Below are 21173 nucleotides of genomic sequence, written 5' to 3'. Positions count from 1 at the left end.
AGGTAAGTTTCATGAACAAAATGATATTGTAATGATACAATTAAGTTTGTTCATACTTACCTGGCAGATATATATAATCAAGTACCCACCCACCTCCCCTCAGGAGACAGTGGAAATAAAAATTATGAATAGAAAATGGGAATGATTCCTGATACCCGCCTCCCAGCGGCGGGAATGGGTACTAACCACCTGACTTCCACTGCGTGTGTCGTAAGTGTTTAAATTTCTGTCGGATTCGGGAAAAATACAGCTATATATATATCTGCCAGTAAGTATGAACAAACTTAATTGTATCATTACAATATCATTTCAAATCCTTTGGGAGGTGTAAGAGTATCCTAATACACTGATCTTTGTAAACTAATATGCAATGTTAATATTGCAGCCTTAGTGGTATGCTGTGCATGAAGTTCTTTAATTTCCTTATGGTAGTTACTGCAGTAAAATTTGAAAGGGAGTAAAAGAGTAACTAGACAGTATTAATAGTAAATCAGTTTCTTTATGTAAAAGTAGATTCTAAAGGATGTTCTAGTATGTGAAAGTTTTAAGGTTTTGCTGTGGTTCTCCTTAGATAACTTTTAGTGAGAAAGGATGACCTCAAATGCATTCTGATATAAGTAGGGAGAGCGGTAGCTATGAATTTTTTTTTTCCTTTGTAATTGCTCTTCCTATAGTTTTGACAACCTTTCTTTTTTATCCTGCAATTATGGTTATTATATAATCTTGTACTCTACTTTAGTTAAATTTAAAAATTTTCTTCTTGTACACTATACTGTCTATGATTTCTATAAGTTTTTTTTAGACATACAGTAATTTATATCTTTTAATGGTTAACAAAGACTTTAACCAGGTATTTTACTCTGGTACCGGTTTATACCGCTTAATGTTGCTGTTCGGTGGATCATAGGTACCTTTGACTTAGTGAATTCCATTTATTCATCTATATATATATATGCAGGCAGTCCCGGGGTTACGAAGGGGTTCCGTTCTTGACATACGTTGTAACCCAAAAATTGTCGTAAGACGGAACATCATCAAAAATCATAAGAAAACCTTACTTTTAATGCTTTGGGTGCATTAAAAAACTATGTAAGCTTCATTCTTATTGCATTTTTCATAAAAAAACCTTTAAATATTGATTATTTTGCCTTTTTGGTGTCATATTTCTTCCATCAGATCAGCGTTGTAGGCGTCGTAACCTGGAAATAATTTCTGATGAATATAATTGAGAAGTGCCTTAACCTCAGAACATCGTAAGCCGAACCTGTCGTAACCCAGGGACACTCTATATATATACATATACATGCATACATACATACATACATACATATATTTTATATATATCTTCATATATTTTACTATATATATACATATATTTTATATATATACAGTAAGTCCTCGGGTTACGCTGGTCTCGACTTACGATGTTTCGTGGTTACGAACGCGCCCCCATAAAAATATAAAAAATAATATTTTGCGTCGTTCCGTCTTACGCGGTTTAGCGTCGTAAGCAACGTAAACAAACGCGAACTAGTTCCAGGCGCACGGCGGAAGAATACGCTTTGTGGGGGAGAGGACGGCGTCGCTTCGCTACGCTCAGTCCTCGCCCATACGCCATTTTGGTTGTTTACACTGCCTCTCTCTCCCTCGTGTTGTATCGTTTTTGTAACTTTTTGCTCTTTGTTATGGCTCCCAAGCGCAAGGCGGACTCTTCTGATGGTAGTGCATCGAAGAAAAGAAAGGCCATCACCATGGAAATTAAAGTGGACATTATAAAGCGATCTGAGAAGGGAGAAACGCCAACAAACATTGGCCGCTCGCTTGGCCTTAGCCGTTCGACCGTTGCTACCATTATCAAAGATAAAGAGCGCATCGTTGAACATGTGAAAGGATCTGCTCCTATGAAAGCGACAGTGATAACTAAGCAGCGTAGTGGTCTAATAATTGAAATGGAAAGGTTATTGGTGCTTTGGTTGGAAGACCAAAATCAACGGCGTATCCCAGTCAGCCTTATGGTGATTCAGGAGAAGGCGAAAAGATTGTTTGAAGCGTTGAAAAAAGAAAAGGGGGAGGGAAGTGAAAGTGAAGAGTTTGTGGCTAGTAGGGGTTGGTTTATGCGATTTAAGGCTCGGGCCAATTACCATAACCTTAAATTGCAAGGTGAAGCTGCTAGTGGGGATGAGAAAGCAGCGCGAGTGAATTTCCTAAAGCGTTGTCTGAGATAATTAAGGAGGGGGTTATTCTGCTCAGCAAGTGTTTAACGTAGACGAGACAGGTTTGTTTTGGAAACGTATGCCTAACCGCACTTACATCGCCAAGGAGGAGAAGTCAGCACCCGGTCATAAAGCCAGCAAGGAGAGGCTAACTTTACTTCTTGGGGGTAATGCTGCTGGCGACTTCAAACTGAAGCCCTTGTTGGTGTATCAGGCTGAAAATCCAAGGGCACTCAAGGGCATTTGGAAGGGTCAACTACCAGTAATTTGGAAGTCCAACAAGAAGGCATGGGTGACACTTGCAGTGTTTGAGGACTGGTTCGTAAACCATTTTGTTCCAAGTGTGGAGCGGTATTGCGCCTCCAAGGGTATCCCCTTTAAGGTGTTGCTAGTGCTGGACAATGCCCCTGGACACCCTGCCCAGCTGGAGACTTCAACCCTAATGTCAAGGTGGTTTACCTTCCACCTAATACCACGGCCCTTTTACAGCCTATGGACCAAGGAGTGATTACTTCGTTCAAGGCCTACTACCTACGAAGGACAATTGCTATGGCTTTACAGGCAACTGAAACCAAGAAGGACTTGACTCTGAAGGACTTTTGGAAATCCTACAACATCCTTGATGCTGTAAAGAACATTGCTAATTCCTGGGAGGAGGTTAAGCAAACAAACATGAATGGTGTCTGGAAGAAAATTTGTCCTCAATTTGTGAATGATTTCCATGGGTTTGAGGACACAGTTCAGCTAGTTGTCAAGAACGTTGTTGCCCTGAGTAAGGAAATCAATTTGGAGATGGAGGTTGATGATGTTACAGAGCTGCTGGAGTCTCATGGCGAGGAGTTATCTGCTGAGGACCTGATACAACTGGAGAAGCAGATAATAGAGGAAGAAGAAGAAGCACCCACCCCAGAGCCTAAGGCTTTCACAAGGCAGGACTTGATAAGAGGTTTTGCAGAGTTGCAGCAAGCGTTGTCAACTTTTGAGGCTCAGGATCCCAACTTGGACAGGTTCACTAGGGTTTCCAGAGGCGTCATGGATTTGATGCAGTGTTACAAGGAGATCTTGGATGAAAAGAGGTCGCTCTCTGTTCAGACTAACCTGGAGCAGTATTTTAAGAAGGTAGAGAGGCCTGCAGGAGATCCTGTACCCTCTACCTCAGCTGCCTCTGCTAATCCAGACTCGCCTGCCCCACAATCTCCAGCACCTTCTGAATGTTCTGCTAACCCAGACTCACCTGCCCCAGTATCTCCAGCACCTTCTGTAGGTTCTGCCTCACCTAAAGACTCACCTGCCCCAACATCTCCAGTAGTATGTTCTGCCTCACCTCAAGAATCACCTGCCTCAGCATCTCCAGTACTAGTATGTTCTGCCTCACCTCAAGAATCATCTGCCTCAGCATCTCCAGCAACTTCTGGAGGTTCTTTTTCTCTTCACTAACCTCCCCCAGTCTCTCCAGCACCGCAGCTTCCTCTCCAGTGTGCAAGCCAATCAAACTAATAAAGGTAAGGAATTGTTCTCTCGTTGTTATTGATAGGTATTTACATTAAATCATGTGGTATTTTTCAATGTTCCGACTTACGCTGAAAATCGTGTTACGATGCATCGTAAGAACGGATCTACGTCGTAACTCGAGGACCCCCTGTATATATATGTTATATTTATAATATATATATATATATATATATATATATATATATATATATATTTAAATATATATATAGATATATATATATATATATATATATATATATATATATATGTGTGTGTGTGTGTGTGTGTGTGTATATATTTTATTCATATATGTTACATAGATAGTCAGCGCCAGTGACAGTTGCAACTCGTAATAAAACATGTTAAACTGGACATAAGTATTTATTTTTTCAGAAAAATACATAAAACAATGATATTAAGTTTGAATGCTAACTAAACATGCAATTATTTTGTTTATGGGATATCCCTTTCGCTTTTGGATCTCTCACAAATGTTTAGGGTCATCAGCAAGGTTTTCCAAGATTGAGGGGTCAATGTTTTCCCAGGTGAGGCACAGTTCTGCTTCCAATTTCTCTACTGTTGAAGTATCCTTGTTACACAAATTTCCTTTTATTATAGCCCAAAGGTTCTCTGTGGGATTAATGTCTGGTCAGTTACCTGTCCAGTTCGTATTGTAATCAATTTCTCTATCAGCAAGCCACTTCTTCACAACTTTTGCAGTGTGGGAAAGTGCTCCATCTTGCTGAAGAACCTGTGCTCCAGTTGCGGGAAACTTTTGGCCAAATTGTTCTTTAACAACCTTGAATACAACACCTTAGTAACTCTCAACAGTAGGTAGGATGATAAGCTTCCTTCTACCGGCAAAAAGCAAAACTTCCCCCATACCATGAGAGAAGCTGGGAGTTTTAACAGTACAAGTTGTGTATTGGGTTTCTACGTATTGGTCCCTTTCGGTACCCATGCATGTTTCCCCTTCATGTCACTGACGAAAAATGTGATCTCATCAGTCCAAAGTACAGACTTCCACTGCTTCTCTGTCCAATTTTTATATTTTATAACAAAATTTGTCCTTTTCTTTAACTGGAATGGAGTTACTGCAGGTTTTGGTTTAGTCTTATTTTCTTATAGGTACTTTCTTATAGGACAACCGATAAGAGGTAATGTTCACTTGCCCTTGGGGCGTCCCCTGGCACCTTTAGATGCAAAGGTAATTCTTTCTCCAGCCTTGAATTTTGCCGATAAATAAACGATAGACCATTCTTTCACGCTGGTTTGTGTTGCAGTTTAGTTTATTTTTAAACCCACTTTAAAGTGTTCTATTGCTCTTAATTATATTTTCAGTGCTTGTACGAGACCAGACAAGTTTGTAAGGTGATACAAACCTTAATGCAAGGGCAATAGTAGAGGAAAAAGCCGTAGTCTGTCGCACAATCTAAAGTCGATATGGTTTTCCTGAAAGACTAATAGCTACTGAACGAAAATTCTCCCACCCACTACTTTGCGATTGACTTGACTCGAGCCCAGGTTTTAGGGTGATGGTCAAAAGTGCTGGTAATGTTTGCAAACATCCATATTATGTATAATACAGAACAGGAGACCTTACCTTACAGACCTTACATCTTGTTCGGGTTGCCCCAGGTCCCTCAGTGTGAGGCACCTCTAATGTCTACCAGAGAGTTGCTAGTACATCTTCCGGTATATTTTGCATCTTCCAATCTTGGATGGTCTGGGATGCAGTTTAGATATTTGTCGAGCTTATTCTTAAACACATCTACGCTCACTCCTGATATATTCCTCAGATGAGCTGGCAACGCATTGAATAGACGCTGCATTATCGATGCTGGTGCGTAGTGGATTAATGTCCTGTGTGCTTTCCTTATTTTTCCTGGTATAGTTTTGGGCACTATTAATCTACCTCTGCTTGCTCTTTCTGATATTTTTAGTTCCATGATATTTTCTGCTATTCCTTCTATCTGTTTCCATGCCTGAATTATCATGTAGCGTTCTCTTCTCCTTTCTAGACTATATAATTTTAAGAATTGTAGTCTTTCCCAGTAGTCTAGGTCCTTAACTTCTTCTATTCTAGCTGTAAAGGACCTTTGTACACTCTCTATTTGTGCAATATCCTTTTGATAGTGTGGGTACCATATCATATTGCAATATTCAAGTGGACTACGAACATATGTTTTATAAAGCATAATCATGTGTTCAGCTTTTCTTGTTTTGAAGTGCCGTAACAACATTCCCATTTTTGCTTTACATTTTGCCAACAGAGTTGCTATTTGATCATTGCATAACATGTTCCTATTCATCATCACACCAAGGTCTTTAACTGCTTCCTTATTTGTGATGGTCTCATTATTAGGTCCCTTATATGCATATAGCTTTCTTTCTCTGTCTCCATAATTTATTGATTCAAATTTATCAGAGTTAAATACCATCCTATTTACCTCTGCCCAATCATATACTTTGTTAAGGTCTCTTTGTAGAGCGTTCCTATCTTCATCACAAGTAATTTCTCTACTTATTCTTGTGTCATCTGCGAAACTACTCACTACCGAATCCTTCACATTATTGTCTATGTCTTCAATCATAATAACAAACAGTATTGCAGCTAACACCGTACCTTGCGGCACACCGGATATTACCTTGACTTCATCCGATTTCTCGTCGTTTGCAATAACTATCTGTTTTCTGTTGTGTAAAAATTCTTTTAACCATCTTCCTACTTTATCCACGATATTGTGTTTTCTAATTTTCTTCGCTAATATATTATGGTCTACTTTATCAAAAGCTTTTGCAAAGTCTAAATAAACCACATCTGTTTCATTTCCGCTTTTCATATTTTTGAATATGTTCTCACGGTGGACTAACAGTTGGGTTTGTGTACTTTTTCCGGGTACGAAACCATGTTGTCCTTTATTAAACAAATTATTTTTTATTAAATGTTTCATAATATTTTTCTTCATTACCCTTTCATACACTTTCATAATATGTGATGTTAGACTCACAGGCCTATAATTACTTGCCTCTAGTCTTGATCCACTTTTGAAAGTAGGGGTAATATATGCTAATTTGTGCTCATCATAAATCTTGCCTGTATCTACATTTTGTCTTAATAATATTGCAAGTGGCTTTGCGATAGAATGAACTACTTTCTTTAACAAAATAGCAGGAATTCCATCAGGCCCTGCAGCAGCTCCATTTTTAATTTCATTAATAGCCTGCACAATATCAGCTTCATTAATATCTATGTCAGCTAAATATTCACTATTTTCATTCCTTACCTTACTTCTATATCATTATCTTCATTATCTATTCTAGGGGTGAATTCTCTCTTATATCGTTCTGCCAGTATGTTGCAAATTTCCTTTTTTTCATTCGTTAATCTCCCTTCAATTCTCAGAGGGCCTATTTCTATTCTTCTTTTATTCATCTTCTTCGCATATGAGTATAATAGCTTGGGGTTTGCTTGATATTTAATAGGGTTTTTTCTTCCAAGTCCCGTTTTTCATTTTCTTTTGATTGTATAATCTTTTGTTCTGCATTTTCTATCTTACTTTTTAGTTCTATAACTTTCCATGCATTTTTTTCTTTTGCAAGACCTTTTTTCCACTTTCTGATTTTCTGGAACAAGATCCTTCTGTCTCTTGGTATGCATGAATGATGTTTACTTTTCTTCTTCGGTATATATTTTTCCACTATTTTCTCCAATATTTTATATAATATCTCCGTATTTACCCTTATGTCATCACTTACGAAAATGTTATCCCAATCTTTGTTTAATTCTTCATTAATTTCTGACCATTTTATATTTTTACTGTAGAAGTTGTATTTTCCATATCCTTCCCACTTTTTCATTTCTTGCTTATCTCTATTTTCACTTGCTTTGGAATGAACTGTTAATTCTATAGACATTATGGTCTGAAATATTCGCATTATAAACTATTATTTCTTTAACATAATTCATCTCGTTCACAAATCTACTAGGTCTAAAGTATTTTCCTTTCTTGTTGGCAGGTGATTTATTTGTTGAATGTTGTATTCTAGTAGCATATCTAATAGCTTTTCAAATTGCCTCTTATCTTCTGCACTACTATTACTCTCTTTTTTATATGTATAAGTACAACCACAATCTCCTATTCGTTCTTTCCATTCTACGAAAGGAAAGTTGAAGTCACCAGATAGGAGAATAGTCCAGTCCTTGTGATTTCTACATATATCATCCAATTTTTCAATTATTAAGTCAAACTCTTTAGTATTAGGAGGTCTATATATTACTATGTTCATCAATTTTTCAGATTCAAATTCTACCGCTATTAGTTCACATTCTGAGTTACTATATTTCTCATATATTTTTCCTTGTTTTTTGTCTTTCCCATATATTGCGGTTCCCCCTTGATTCCTATTTTTTCTATCTGATCTATAAGTTTGGAACCCTTTTATTTGATCATCATTCCCAGTCTCTTGGGAATACCAGGTTTCACTTATATTCATTATATCTATTTTCTTTTCATTTTGGGTTAGTTCTTCTAAGTACTCTATTTTTCTTTTTGAGTTACTCGTAACTAAACCCTGCGCATTCATCACTATGATGGTTTGCGTGTTTTCTCCTTCATTTAATACTGGTAGTAATAAGGATTTTCCCATGTCTCTTTCCTGTTCTGGTATGTTGTTCTTTTTTTCATTTCCAGAAATTCTGACATTAAAAAATCCAACTTTTCCATAATATTTGATCTTCCTTCATCATAATTATTCATTTTGTGTCTGAATCTGCAATTTTCTCCGTTTCTGCAATATCCTCTTGCATAATAAATACAGTTATTATCTCTTAAGTAGAATTTCGGAGCTGATGCTTTGAAATTTTTTGCTGACACCTCTGCATATCTCATTGGTGGTAACTTGATTAGTTGTCAGACATTTTATAAGACAGATCTATTTATTCAGTCCTACCAAATAATTATTCAGCTGTAGGATTCCTACGCATGGCAGACCAAACTTCAATTTTCTCGCTGACGCCACCACTGCTAGTGTAGGTAACCAGTTACCGACCACTTCTGGTAAACAGATATGACGACGTCACACCTCTCAGTTGGATTTCTGCTAGCTCCCGAGTAACATCGGTAGCTCTGCGGACCTTCTTCGTCATCATTTGGATGGTTTTTTTACTCTTTCTGGATATTGGTGACGTACAGTTTCGGTGTGGTTTTTAATTTTCAGAATGAGCTTAGCTTATTTTGTTTATTTTGCTGCCTTTTTTGCTTGAGTATGTTGGATTCAAGCTCATCTGGAGGTAGATTTTACACAGATGGCTGCAAAACTAGATTAGTTAAAGGAATTTACAATCTTCACTCTAGATGTACTAAATGTAGGGGTCAGGAGTGTTTTAGGGAACTTTGATGTTCTGTATGTCAGGATTGGGATGATAAGCAGTGGTAACTTTGCAGTTCACATTGGATGAAGGTATTTTAAGATAGGAAGAGGAAAAGCAGCCCTTAGGGTGGATAGTAAGGCTAGAGTAGCTCCTCTGCCTTCCCCTGTGTCAGCAGAGATTTCTACTCCTGCTTCTTCTCCTATTCCTGGAAATCTCTCCCATTCTCAGTCCTCCAACCCCTTTACTTCCTACTACTCCTTTACCAGCTTCCCATGTTGCATTTTCTGATACCATTGCCAGCGTCAAATCAAGGTTCGAGAGGAAGTTTGAGTATGTGGCCAATACTATGATAAAGTTAAGTGCCCAGTGCTAGTGAAGTGCTTTCTGAGGGGTGGCTGTCCATTCCTCCAGCTCTCCTAGACAAAGGTCACTGTCCAGCTCTCCCGCCTTGGGTAGAAGACATACCGGAAGCTCAAGGGAGACTGGCAGGGCTTGGCTAAGTGCAGTTGCTACACCGTCGATCCTGAAGTGTCGCATCAGGCATCGACGAAGCGCCCTTGGACTGGCATCTCTTTCAGTGCACATTCATTGGACTCCAGTGGTTCATCTTCTCTAGGTTCGCGTTGCTGGCGTAGTCCCTTGGCCTCTCACCCTCTTAAGAGATCAACTCCCCTATCCCTGTCAAGAAATCTAGGGATACAGTTTCCAGTCCACATCTGTCTTGTCATGCGGTTTTGACTCACAACTGTTTAGCTTTGACTCGAGTGGCTCCTCATTAGTCGACTCGATAGATTTTGACTTAAAGAGTCCAAATCCTGCTTCTACATCATGACTTAAGTCTTCGTCCAAATCCTGCTTCTACATCATGACTTAAGTCTTCGTCATCTGTTCATTCAGATCTATCCAAGTAGGACCTGGGTTTGGCTCCTTTTCAACAAAAATTTTGAGGAGTTGTTGCCTTAAGAAGTGACCATGTCTCCTATGTCTTCATAAGAATGAGAGCAAAAGCAAGCGCAAGAGCGAGAGCAAGAGAAAGGGTTAAAACAGATCTCAACTCAACCTCCGACAGCCTACGCTTCTTTACCGAGGTTTCTTTTAGAATATTTTTCTGGACTGTTTCTCTCCTGCCACTCCTAGTTTGCCTCCTTCGATCTTCATAATGAAAATGAAGCAGCCGGAAGATCTTCCCAAGTTAGTCCTCTCCTCTACAACTAGGAAGGCTCTTTGTTTTGTTGATAAGTGGCTGTTGCTAAGAGACAACACGGCTAAGCATCTTTCGCCTTCCCTCCTTCGTTGCTCATCAACAAGCATTATCTTTTCTACGTAACCGAGGAAGCTTCTTCCTTGGAAGTATCTCCCTCCTCCCAGGGGTACATCTCGGCCCTGGTGGACACAAATAGGAGAGTCGAAAACGTTCTTTTCTTTGTCGGAGATCGACCACCTGGTTTGTAACCTCTTTAAGGTTTTGGAGATCTTTAGTTTTATGGACTGGTTGATTGGAGCATTGGCGAGGAAGTTGGAGGACTGCCCTTTGCTCTTTAGCTTTCCGAGGATCCGTGGGAGGACTGGCTGGGAGTGCTTTCTTGTTCAGATGAGGCGATTAGAGATGGTGCAGACGAAGTAGCTTCCTTGTTCGCCATGGGAATGTTGAAATGTTAACTGTGGTGATCCTTTACCACTTAAGGAGTAATGACGATTCAGAAGTCTGCTCTCTTGTTTTCCCCTCTGGGCAAGTCGCACCTATTTCCTCATGACATGGCACAGGATATTCTTTCGGCTCTCAAAAAGAAATCCACTACGGATTTGCTAGCGCAATCCACCAAGTCCTGTAATTCCTCAACAGCATTTGTGGTGCCAACCTAGTCCTTTTCGCCGCTTCAGAAGCAGCCTTTTCGTTGGGGTAAGTCGAACTCAGCAGAGGGCAGCAAGTTCTGTCATCGGAGTGGTCGCTGAATATGAAAGTGTGCCTAGATCTGTGGAAGGGTGGAGGGAAACTGTCCATTGATTTCTTTGCAATGTCCTGGAACAACCGTCTTCGGTTTTGTTCCCCAGTTCCAGATCCTCTAGAGCCTGGCTAGTAGCTGTGATGTTGCTGGACTGGTTGGAGCTAGATGCATATGCTTTTCCTCCCTTTGGGATGATCAGGGAGGTCATCAACAAAGTAAAGGTCCATCAAAATGTTCACCTTACTTTGATAACTCCTTTTTGGCCGAGGAAAGAATGGTTTCCGGACCTTCTTTATATGTTGGTGGACTTTCCTAGGCTCCTTGCTCAAAAGAATTCGCTTCTCAGACAACCCCACTTCTATCGCTTCCATCAAGGGTTATCTGCTCTTGCGCTGACAGGCTTCCAACTTTCAGGAGTCTCATCAGAGCAAACGGTTTTTCACATAGAGTTGCAGAAGCGATTGCAAGATGCAGATGCACTTCTTCTAACAACCTTTACCAGTCGAAGTGGAATGTCTTCAGAAGATGGCGTAGACAGGCTAAAGTCTTCTTCTGAGACCACTGTGAGTCAGTTTGCAGACTTCTTTCCCTTCCTAAGGTCTTCAAGGAAGTTATCCCTGTCTACAGCTAAGGAATATCGAGCAATGGTCAATTTGTTGGTCAGGCATAGGGGACTTGAACTGTCGTTGCTTAGTAATCCGACTGACCTTATCCAGTCTTTTGAGACATTGAGAGTGCTGAAGGACTGTTTAGCTTGGAATCTCGATGTAGGTCTGAAGTATATCTCTGGGCCTCCCTGTGAAATTCTTCGAATTTAACAAAGAGAAAACTTTTTATTTGCACTGGCTTCAGCGAAACATCTCTGTGAAATTCACGCTGTGGACAGAAGAGTAGGTTTTGCTCAGGGAAATGAAGTTTGTTCCTTAGCCCTTTTCTCTTTGCCGAAGAAAGAGAATCTGTCTGAACCTTGGCCTCGCTCTTTCGTCATTAAGAATGTCATGGATATTCTTGGGCCAGAAGAGGAAGAAAGACTTCTCTATCCGGTGAGAGTGCTGAAATTTTACCTGGATAGAATGGAGAAAGTGAGAGGTCCTTCTTCACGTTTATGGTGTTTGGTGAAGGATCCTTCTCGTCCCCTTTCAAAAAAAGCTATGTTCTTCTTCATCAGATCACTCATCACTGAGGCGCACTCCCAAGTTAAGGATGAGTCATTTGTGCTTTTGAAGGTTAAGGCACACGAAATGAGAGCTTTCACTACTTTGCTAGCGTTTCACATTAACCTACGGTTATCGGCGCTCTTACAGTTGGCAATATAGAAGGTCTAAGTTGGTGTTTGTTACACATTATTTGAAAGAGGTTGAGACCGTGTTTGAGAACTGTAGTACTCTTGGGCCTTTATCTGTTCCTGGCGTGGTATTTAAGAAAAGCAACATTGGGCGGGATTTCTGTCTGTATTATTTTGCCTTGTATCTGGGGTACCCTCAAGTCGGTTTGGAATAGAGGGTATTGGTTTTATTTTGGACAGGTGACCATATCGGGGATGCTTAATTTGTTTCCTCGCTGAGTCGGCGGTTAAGCTCATGACTTCAAGGAACATTCCACTTTGTAGAGGAGATGCACGGTCTAGCTACCATTCTCTCTACTAAGTTAAGCTGAGCATCAACCAGAGGCAGTACTCACCTACAGCAGCTCACTTACAAGGAAAGGTATATGACAAGCATATGGTCTATGCTTACACGTAACCCTTTGATAATTGAATTATTTCTTAAGGTGTTATCTCCACTACTCTCCACCTTTCAATTTGGAATCAGCTGAATAATTGCTTAGTAAGACTTGAATAAAAATAATATTTTTATAATAAAATAATGTTTTATTCATACTTACCAAGCAATTATTTGATTTGAGCCCTCCCTCCTCCCCATAGGTGGAGTTTGCAGCCAAAATCCAATTGAGAGGTGTGATGTCGTTAGACCTGTTTACTGGAAGAGGTCGGTAACTGGTTACCTACACTTGCGGTGGCGGTGCCACTGTGAAACTTAAAGTTTGGTCTGCTGTGCGTAGGAATCCTACAGCTGAATAATTTCATGGTAAGAATAAGTAAAACTGTATTTTATTATTAAAATATATTTGTATTAAATATTTTCTAGATATTTTCTGTTTACATTAAAATTAATATTTTAAAATGAGTTAATAATTTTTATAAGCATTTAAGGGGGTGGTATATACCTAAAGCGTATCAACTGTAAAACTGTACTATGCTAAGATGACCTATACTCTAGCTACGAAAGGTTGAGACTTTCCTACAATTAGCAGCGTTGACACGTCTCCTATCTTGCCAAAGGAGGTATTTAATCCTAATCCAAAAAGGTACATTTTCAGGATTAACCTCCTTGAGACTGAGGTTAATCCGGAGAATGGACATATACGAGCGTACAGTCCAGCTATTTGCTTTTATTCACAGTGACTTCGTTTTTAAAGTAATATATGCCATATATATGTATGCTTAAGTTTAATACATATATATATATATATATATATATATATATATATATATATATATATATATATATATATATATATATATATATATATATGTATATATATATATATATACACATACATACATACATACATACATACATTGTTTTTCTTTTGTACCGATGAATGGAGGGAGGTCACAGACAATAGAGACAATCCTCTTATTACTGTGACCACGGTGTGACCCGTGGTCACTTTCCTTAATCATCCATACACGAGGAAATGGCAGTGCCGCTCAAAAATGTTGCCAAATCTACCAAATTGTCATCCTTTTTCCTGAAAATTTTGAACAGGTTTAAGAAAATATGGCAGCAGTACTAATCAATCTCGAGTCTCAACCTTTTGTAGCCAGAGTATAGTATGTTTTGGGATGATGGTTTGAGGTTTATTTTTCATTGATATTATGTTAAATTGTTTTAGTATGATAATTTAAAATGTTTTTGTTAGAACTATCAAATTAAACAATGAAATGTTAAAATACACAGTTTTAAGCATTTTCAGTTTAAGGGGTACTGGGTCTTTGGCAGTTATAAGTATTTTTAGAGGGGCACAGTTTTAAGTATTTGCAGTTTAAGGGGTACTGGGTCTTTGGCAGTTATAGGTATTTTTAGAGGTGATTTTTGCATTTCTGCAGTAGGTTGTGGAACCTATTCCAGCATAAATGTGGAACATGATAAGTATATAAATAAAGACAAAATCCATGAAGGAAAGTGAGACAATGGAGTACCACAGCAGTACTCTATTTCACTTCCCTTTGTGGATTTTGTCTATATATCTGTGTAAAGTTTAAGGGATACAATTTTATATTACTGACTAGAGATTTTAGGTGTAAATTTTAATAAGAAATTGAATTTTGAAAAGGGTATGTGTATATTATTGTTTGCTTTCTCTTAAAGTTGGCATCTTGTGGAAATATTTTTTTGATGGTTCGTGTTGACTTGTAGCATAGACGTAAAGTAAGTTCGTGATGTTTGTTGCATAAAATGTAATATAACAAACATCTGCTGCCCAGTTCTCTACTTGACCCATCTTTTTGCCTTGTAGCACTAGGCAGGGTGCTGCTGCAAACCCTGTGTCATTTTCTAGTATAATGTTTAATTAGTTAGCTTGCTTGGAGTTTTACCTTGGCTACAAGTAAAATGTGAAGTAGGTTACCAAGTGCTGTTGTGAAATCTTCCGATCTCCAAATGTTTAAGCAAAGAGCAAACTCATTCCTGCTCTTAGTGGACATCCTGATTTCGGGTGTTATTTTCAATTTCCTCATTTATTTATAACTTACTTTGACATGTCTCCCTATGCAGGGTGATTTTCCTATGGAGCCATCTTATGTTTATATTCTTTTGACTATGTCCGTAAGAGTTTTTAGCTGAAGATTTTAAACAAAGAAAGCAGTAAAGCAAAAATTTGTGTTATTAGTATTCATCGTTATGAATAATTTACACTGTATTTGATGGAACTTTTGGAATTATTGGTGAAACTTGTGTATATTTTGTTCAATTTAAGCCTTTGAATTGGTTTGTTCATGAAAAAGCGATTAACTGCTCTCCAGTTGCACCAATGTGTTTGTTCTATAAGTATGAAAGACAAATGATCTGAGCATGGCAGGACTACCAGCCAGACACGTCCATTGGTCATTATGTGGTTATTGGAATTTGTTGTGTTCACCCATGTTCTGATTTGCTCCTCTTGGATTTATTACTTTGCATTTTGTGGGCCATGTTTTTCTTGTTGAGGAGAATGATATGAATTCCTATGTTCATGAGGATTATGACATACGCGTTGAAGGCATAATTTCTTAGAGTACGTATCTGCTTTCATGCTTCATGGGACTGATGAGTGTGGTGGCTTAGAAGTGTATAGTATCCTGGGACCACTCAAACTATTTTAGAGAAGGTAGACTACTGATCTTATCATGTTCTCTGCTTTCTATGTAGCCTTCTATTCTTTTGTGTTTTTCTCCCTAATAAATTGTGGAGCAGGTTATCTATGATTACAGTAATTACAAAATCCTAATTACTGCACAAATTGAAACATTTATCGTACTGTGCATTAATCATAGTATATAATGCCCACCGTTTCTTAAACTGTGCGCTCTTGAAGTAGGGTACAAAAGAATTGCTGCCAATCGATGCAGCAGGCTGGTGGTCTGGTCATGTCTGCTGGTGTCTTTGTCTTTCAGGATCAGACAGGTTTGTGTGACTGGTGAGCTGTTGACTTGGAGTCATTTGTTGGTAAGAAACCGTCTTGATATTGAGGTTTGTAGTACTGTGAAAGGACTTCAGTGATATTTGAATTAATGGTTTGACTAATTTTTTTGCAAAAATAATGTTCTCTGAAATGTAACACCATAGTGAGGATTGACTTTGATTTTATCATAAAATTGAATGTCTTAATTTGAGGTTGCTGCTTCCCATTTTGATTTTTTGTATGATAATAGCTTGTAGCAATATGTTTAAAAAAATGTTCTTACTTATTTCTACAGATATTGGGTTTCTTGAAGGCTTATTTGTATAGCAAGCGATATTTATTTGATAGCAGAGATATTCTCTATGTAAATTGCAAAGATGACCGTCTCGGCGATGCGCTGCAAGTTGATCGGTTTCATTACACTGAAGTAAGGTAAGACTGCAAGCATAGTTTTGACCAAGAATGCGAAAAAAAAGAAAAAAAATAAATTTAAATTTATTGTAATGGTTTCAGACAAGGTGGGTTCAGCTAAGTGGGAGATTGTTTACCATTTAGATATTGAATATAGTGTAGGATATTTTGCAAAGACGGTTTATTCTAGTGTTCTGTATTTTTGGGGGTCTTTGATGGGTTGGGTAAGGAATTTTCTTTTATCCCTCTTTTTCATTTTAATGATAAATCATACCTTTAGTTTGGATTGAAGTAATGAAATGTCAATTGTGTATTAGTAAACTTCATAAAAGACAATCAGATTGCAATGTTTTTCTGCTAATGTCTGCTTATTGTGGTATATAAAGTTCTCAAAACTGTCCCATTACTCATTTTCCCTAAAGGGGAGTCAGAATTTGAACAGAACCAACACTGGAGGTTGAAAGTTTAATCTAACTGTCTTGCTAATACAAAGTTGACTGGCATTGACTTCCACATTTCAAGCTGCAAAACTTTTTTTACCAGCAGAATGTGTTAATTCTGGTAAACATTTATGTTTATCAATATCTTTTGCATTTATGCAGTGTATATACTTACCTTTTACTTAAAAAATTTGAACCACCTTGTAGAACATTTCTGAGTTGTAACCAGTGGCAGTGTTGAAATGAGTGTTTTGATAATTAGTGTGTTCTTTTGGTGAGATTTTTCCTTGAGTATAGAAGTGTAATTATATTAATTATATGGATGCGGTTACGACACGGTTACCTGAAGTTGACAGTAAATGTCTGTAGGTATCCCCATTGCAGGTTTTTGAAGGGGAAGGTAAATACGAGTTCCTGGACTTCTTACCATTTCTGTCATTGTGTTACCTGTGTATGGCATTTAAGGCTCTGCAATGTTCCTTTGGACCCGGGCTACATTGCATTCTGCCTTTCATGTTTTTCCTCTTCCCTTTAGTTTAACTTAACTTCTTCCCACATATCTTTCTCAAGCGCCTCAGTGGCGTGGTTGGTATGGGCTTCACCTGCCACCTTGGTGGCTGCGAGTTCGATTCTCGATCATTCCATTGAGGGGTCAGAGAAGTGTATTTCTGGTGATAGAAGTTCACTCTCGACGTGGTTCGGAAGTCACGTCAAGCCGTTGGTCCCGTTACTGAATAACCACTGGTTCCATGCAACGTTAAAACACCATACAAACAAACAAACAAACAAACATATCTTTCTCACCTACCTCTACAATTTTCACCCTAATGAAAATTCAAATCCACCCTGTGATTGCCTTGACACAAGTCTTATTCAAGTACTTTATAATAGATAGAATGTAATGCTTTTGGGGTAATAATAATTTTGTTTCAGTTGCTTTTATTATCATTGATTCCCTTTGTGGTCAAAACCTTCACCTATTGTCACTCAGTTCAGATCTCCCATATGTTCCATATAACCCTTGATGCCAAATGTGCTCTAATACTTTGAGAGCTGTCACGTTAGGCATTCCTTGCCTCTATTACCACCACTCATGCTTCCTGGAAATTGCTGCACTGTTATTAACCAAAGGAAGAAGCTTATCAGGTGAAGAGGAAATATGTTTAGCGAGCTCATCGACAACTTTAAACAAAATTTCTGGTCCTTTGCAAGCTTTTTTAATCAGTAATTCATATAATTGTTTTCCCATATACTAAGTACTCTCCACACTTCTTGTCTCATTTTTTCATCGTCTCGTCTCTTGAGTATTGCAGTGTTTGTAATGCTTGTATAATACCCTTAGTATCACATGATGCATTATAACCAAAGTATCACATGGTCTCCTTAATATGAAGGCCTGAGGATTGTGTGTGCCAACTGGTGCATTTACCTGTGATTATTCATCCTTTCAAATTTATTGTTTCATTTCCAAAATTTTTTGTTTTTTTGCACTCTTTTGAATTCCTCAGTTTTCCCGCTTTATCTTTGATCTAATGAGCATCTTTTGAGTGGAGAAAGTTGTTTGCTTCCAAGAGGCATATGTTACTAGGTAAAATTGTAATTGAACTCACTCTCATCAACAATTTGGTTGATGGTGTTACTTTATACATGTCTTGGAAATACTATATTGTTACATTACCTCCCAACTGAGTTTTCCTGGGCTTGTAAATCTTCCTACGTTCAAAAGCCAGATCTGTTGCTTGTGTTTGGGTCGCATCCCACCTTGTCTTTTTCTTCAGTTCTTGTTCTGCTTAGGCCCATAATTTGTTAGAACATTTGGTTGCCCATCCAATTGGCCTCGGCATTAAGAAAAATTGCCAAGGACAATTCTGTGCAATGTATTTTCTTATGCTGGGTTTTCTAATGGGAAAGTATTTCTTTTTAAATTTTCATTGTAGAAGACTAGCCTTTCTGAGATGATCTGTGCTATCAATATAATCATTGAAAGGGAAATTTAGTAAAATTATCTCCTCTGATTAGCTACTTATATTAGTAATCCTTGGGAAGTGGTGTGATAAAATTGAAAGACATTATACATTGTGGGCTTTCAGGCAACCCTTTACAACATCCAGTTTACCCTGTTAGCATTATTAGTTTGCGAGCTGTTAGTTTGTGATATTGAGTAATCAGAATTTAGTGCATACAGCTGATCAGCACTTAAGTTAAAGGGGCCAAGTGATTCTGTGAAGGAAGTAGAGTTCTGTCAAGAATCTAGAGCCATATCTTGCTGAACCCTTCAATTTTGGTTAGGATGGGTGTCTCCCCAAAATTCATCTGTGGCAAAGATACTCTTACTGATAACTAACTTTGCTGTTTTTATGGTGTGCTGTGGATTTATTCGTCTTGAAGTTGAATATACTTGTTATTTATTATAATGTTCCAAAAAGGAAAACCACGATAGTGTAAAGTCTAAATAACCCAGTTTCATTAACCCTTACTGGATCAGTAAATATATTGATATGCAGCTCCTCAGACTGGGTAACTTTGAGGTCTACTAATTTACAAAATAGGACATCAATGGAAAATGGAAGATAAGCAAATGTACATGGTGAAAGGAAAAATTTTTTTAACAAATTTTCCCTACCTTCCATGAGAAGTTGAAAATGACTGTTTACAATCCCTTGTAGGGCCTCTTTTACAAGACAGTTGTAAATTTTACCAACTTTATATGGGTTTTCTAATAGATAAATTTATTTTATTTTGTAAAACTATAACCAATGCTCATACAATATCAAAACAGATAAGAAATAAAAGCAGTTACAAATTCTTAGCATATTTAATGAAAAATATTTGCATAAATTTACCAAGAACGAAGATTTTTTATTTCTTTTATATTTTTTTTTTACTAATACGTATTTCTTTGCACTTTTCTATGTAAAATTATATTTACAACTGATATACTTTTGTAAAAGACAAGAACAAAATACAACAGCAACTCCTTGGTATATGTGCGAGGAAATTTACAATAAGACATCATGTGAGAGAGACGCAGAACATTCTCTCTTCAAGTCACAAGCAGAACTGAAGTCTGAGATGCCCATACTCGTGATTTTAGCCAGTGTAAAAGTTGCCATTAGTGAATTTATGGGCTATAAAAGTATTGGCACCTCTTTCCCGCCCGATTCTTTCCTAATTGATGGCGCTTATTACTATTTATCTACAGGATCAATCTGTCCACCACCAAACCTGTTATCCTGTTATTACTACTCCCAAGGATCAATCCATCCCTTAAGGGTTAATATTTTCCTCCACTGATGTTACTGGAATATTAAAGGTTGGGAATAGAAATCATGAAGAATTAAAAGGAAGTTTGGTGTAGTTGTAGAATTTACACATAATTATTTGAAAAGTACATTGCTAGAGTTTACACAATTATTGGAGAAGTACTTTGCTCAGATCATTTCATCTCATTCATGGTGAAACCCTTGCAAGTATTTGATGAATTCACTAGATTTAAATATTTGGATAGAAGAAAAGAATTAATAAAGACATCTGTTCTGGGTGATATTTTTGTCAATATAAGTGCATTCAAAATTTTCAAGAATAAATTACTTTTTAACATAGATCAAGGCTTGCATCCCATCCCCTCTGATTGTTTTACCTTAAAAAGATTTTATTTTTTCTATTATAATCAATAATTTATTACATTCTAAAGATTTCTTATAAAAGACTTTTCCTTTTCAAAATTGACACAAGTTGTTATTCCAAAGCAGTTTCTTGCCTAATAATTTTTGAAAATTTCTTTGGCCCTTTTGAAATTTATTGATGGTAGAATGCAGTGATGGATATCATATTTACGTGGAAGTGTTAGGCTTTCACCAATGATTTATATTACTACTAGATGTATATTGAGAAGTTTGTGTCCAAAACATTAATAGGGCAAACAGTAAGTGTAATGCTTCCAGATTTAAGAAATTACTGAAGTGTATTTGAACTTAATAGTGCACTTTACTGAATTGTATAACCGAGGAAAGTAACTTCAAATAAACTAATTTGAGTTTCCTATTCCAGGGGTCTGATTGCAAGGCATGTTATTCCTGTAGAGAACAGCAGTAATCAAGAGCATGCTGCAGTTAGTAGTGTAAATGGAAGTTCTAGTTTGTCAGGAAGTCACGTACCTACCAATGGCACAAGTTACAGTGATGCATCTGCTGTATCATTGAATAGCTGCATGAATCGCAGCCCATGTTTTAATGGCAAAACGGTTATTGGAGAAAGTTCTTATGCTAATTCTTCTAACCAAACGTTACATCGAGAGCTGGGAAGACAGAATACATACCCGTTTCCTTCCATCCCAGGGTCATCTAGGCAAAGTACATATTATGGTGGTAGTCAACGCAGGTCAAGGCTGGTTACTATAGAGTTTCAGTTTCCTAATGTTCCAGACAGTAACTCAGACTCAGAATCTGTCTACAGTTGTCAAGGTTATGAAACAGGTGAGTTCAATCTTTTAATGTTGTATCTTTAGTAAATTGTTGTTGAAGTATCCACATGAATTTTACTAGAATTTGTTGAATCAGTAAAGTGATTGCCC

General features: G+C 37.7%; 1 protein-coding gene across 5 annotated transcripts in view; it reads left to right on the top strand.

Annotated features, from left to right (window-relative positions):
* Positions 1-21173, top strand: part of LOC135215608 (E3 ubiquitin-protein ligase Mdm2-like) — an 89924-nt gene that overhangs the window by 28296 nt on the left and 40455 nt on the right. For all 5 annotated transcript variants that reach the window (XM_064250524.1, XM_064250515.1, XM_064250531.1 and 2 more), the window contains 2 exons: positions 16045-16181; positions 20651-21075. In XM_064250524.1, coding sequence (XP_064106594.1) covers positions 16045-16181; positions 20651-21075 — 562 coding nt within the window. The remainder of the gene's footprint in view (positions 1-16044; positions 16182-20650; positions 21076-21173) is intronic.

Source organism: Macrobrachium nipponense, chromosome 19, assembly GCF_015104395.2.
Source record: "Macrobrachium nipponense isolate FS-2020 chromosome 19, ASM1510439v2, whole genome shotgun sequence".
In the NCBI taxonomy this organism is placed as follows: Eukaryota; Metazoa; Arthropoda; class Malacostraca; order Decapoda; family Palaemonidae; genus Macrobrachium; species Macrobrachium nipponense.
The sequence above is the reverse complement of the archived record's forward strand: the minus strand, read 5'-3'. Positions and strand labels throughout refer to the sequence as shown.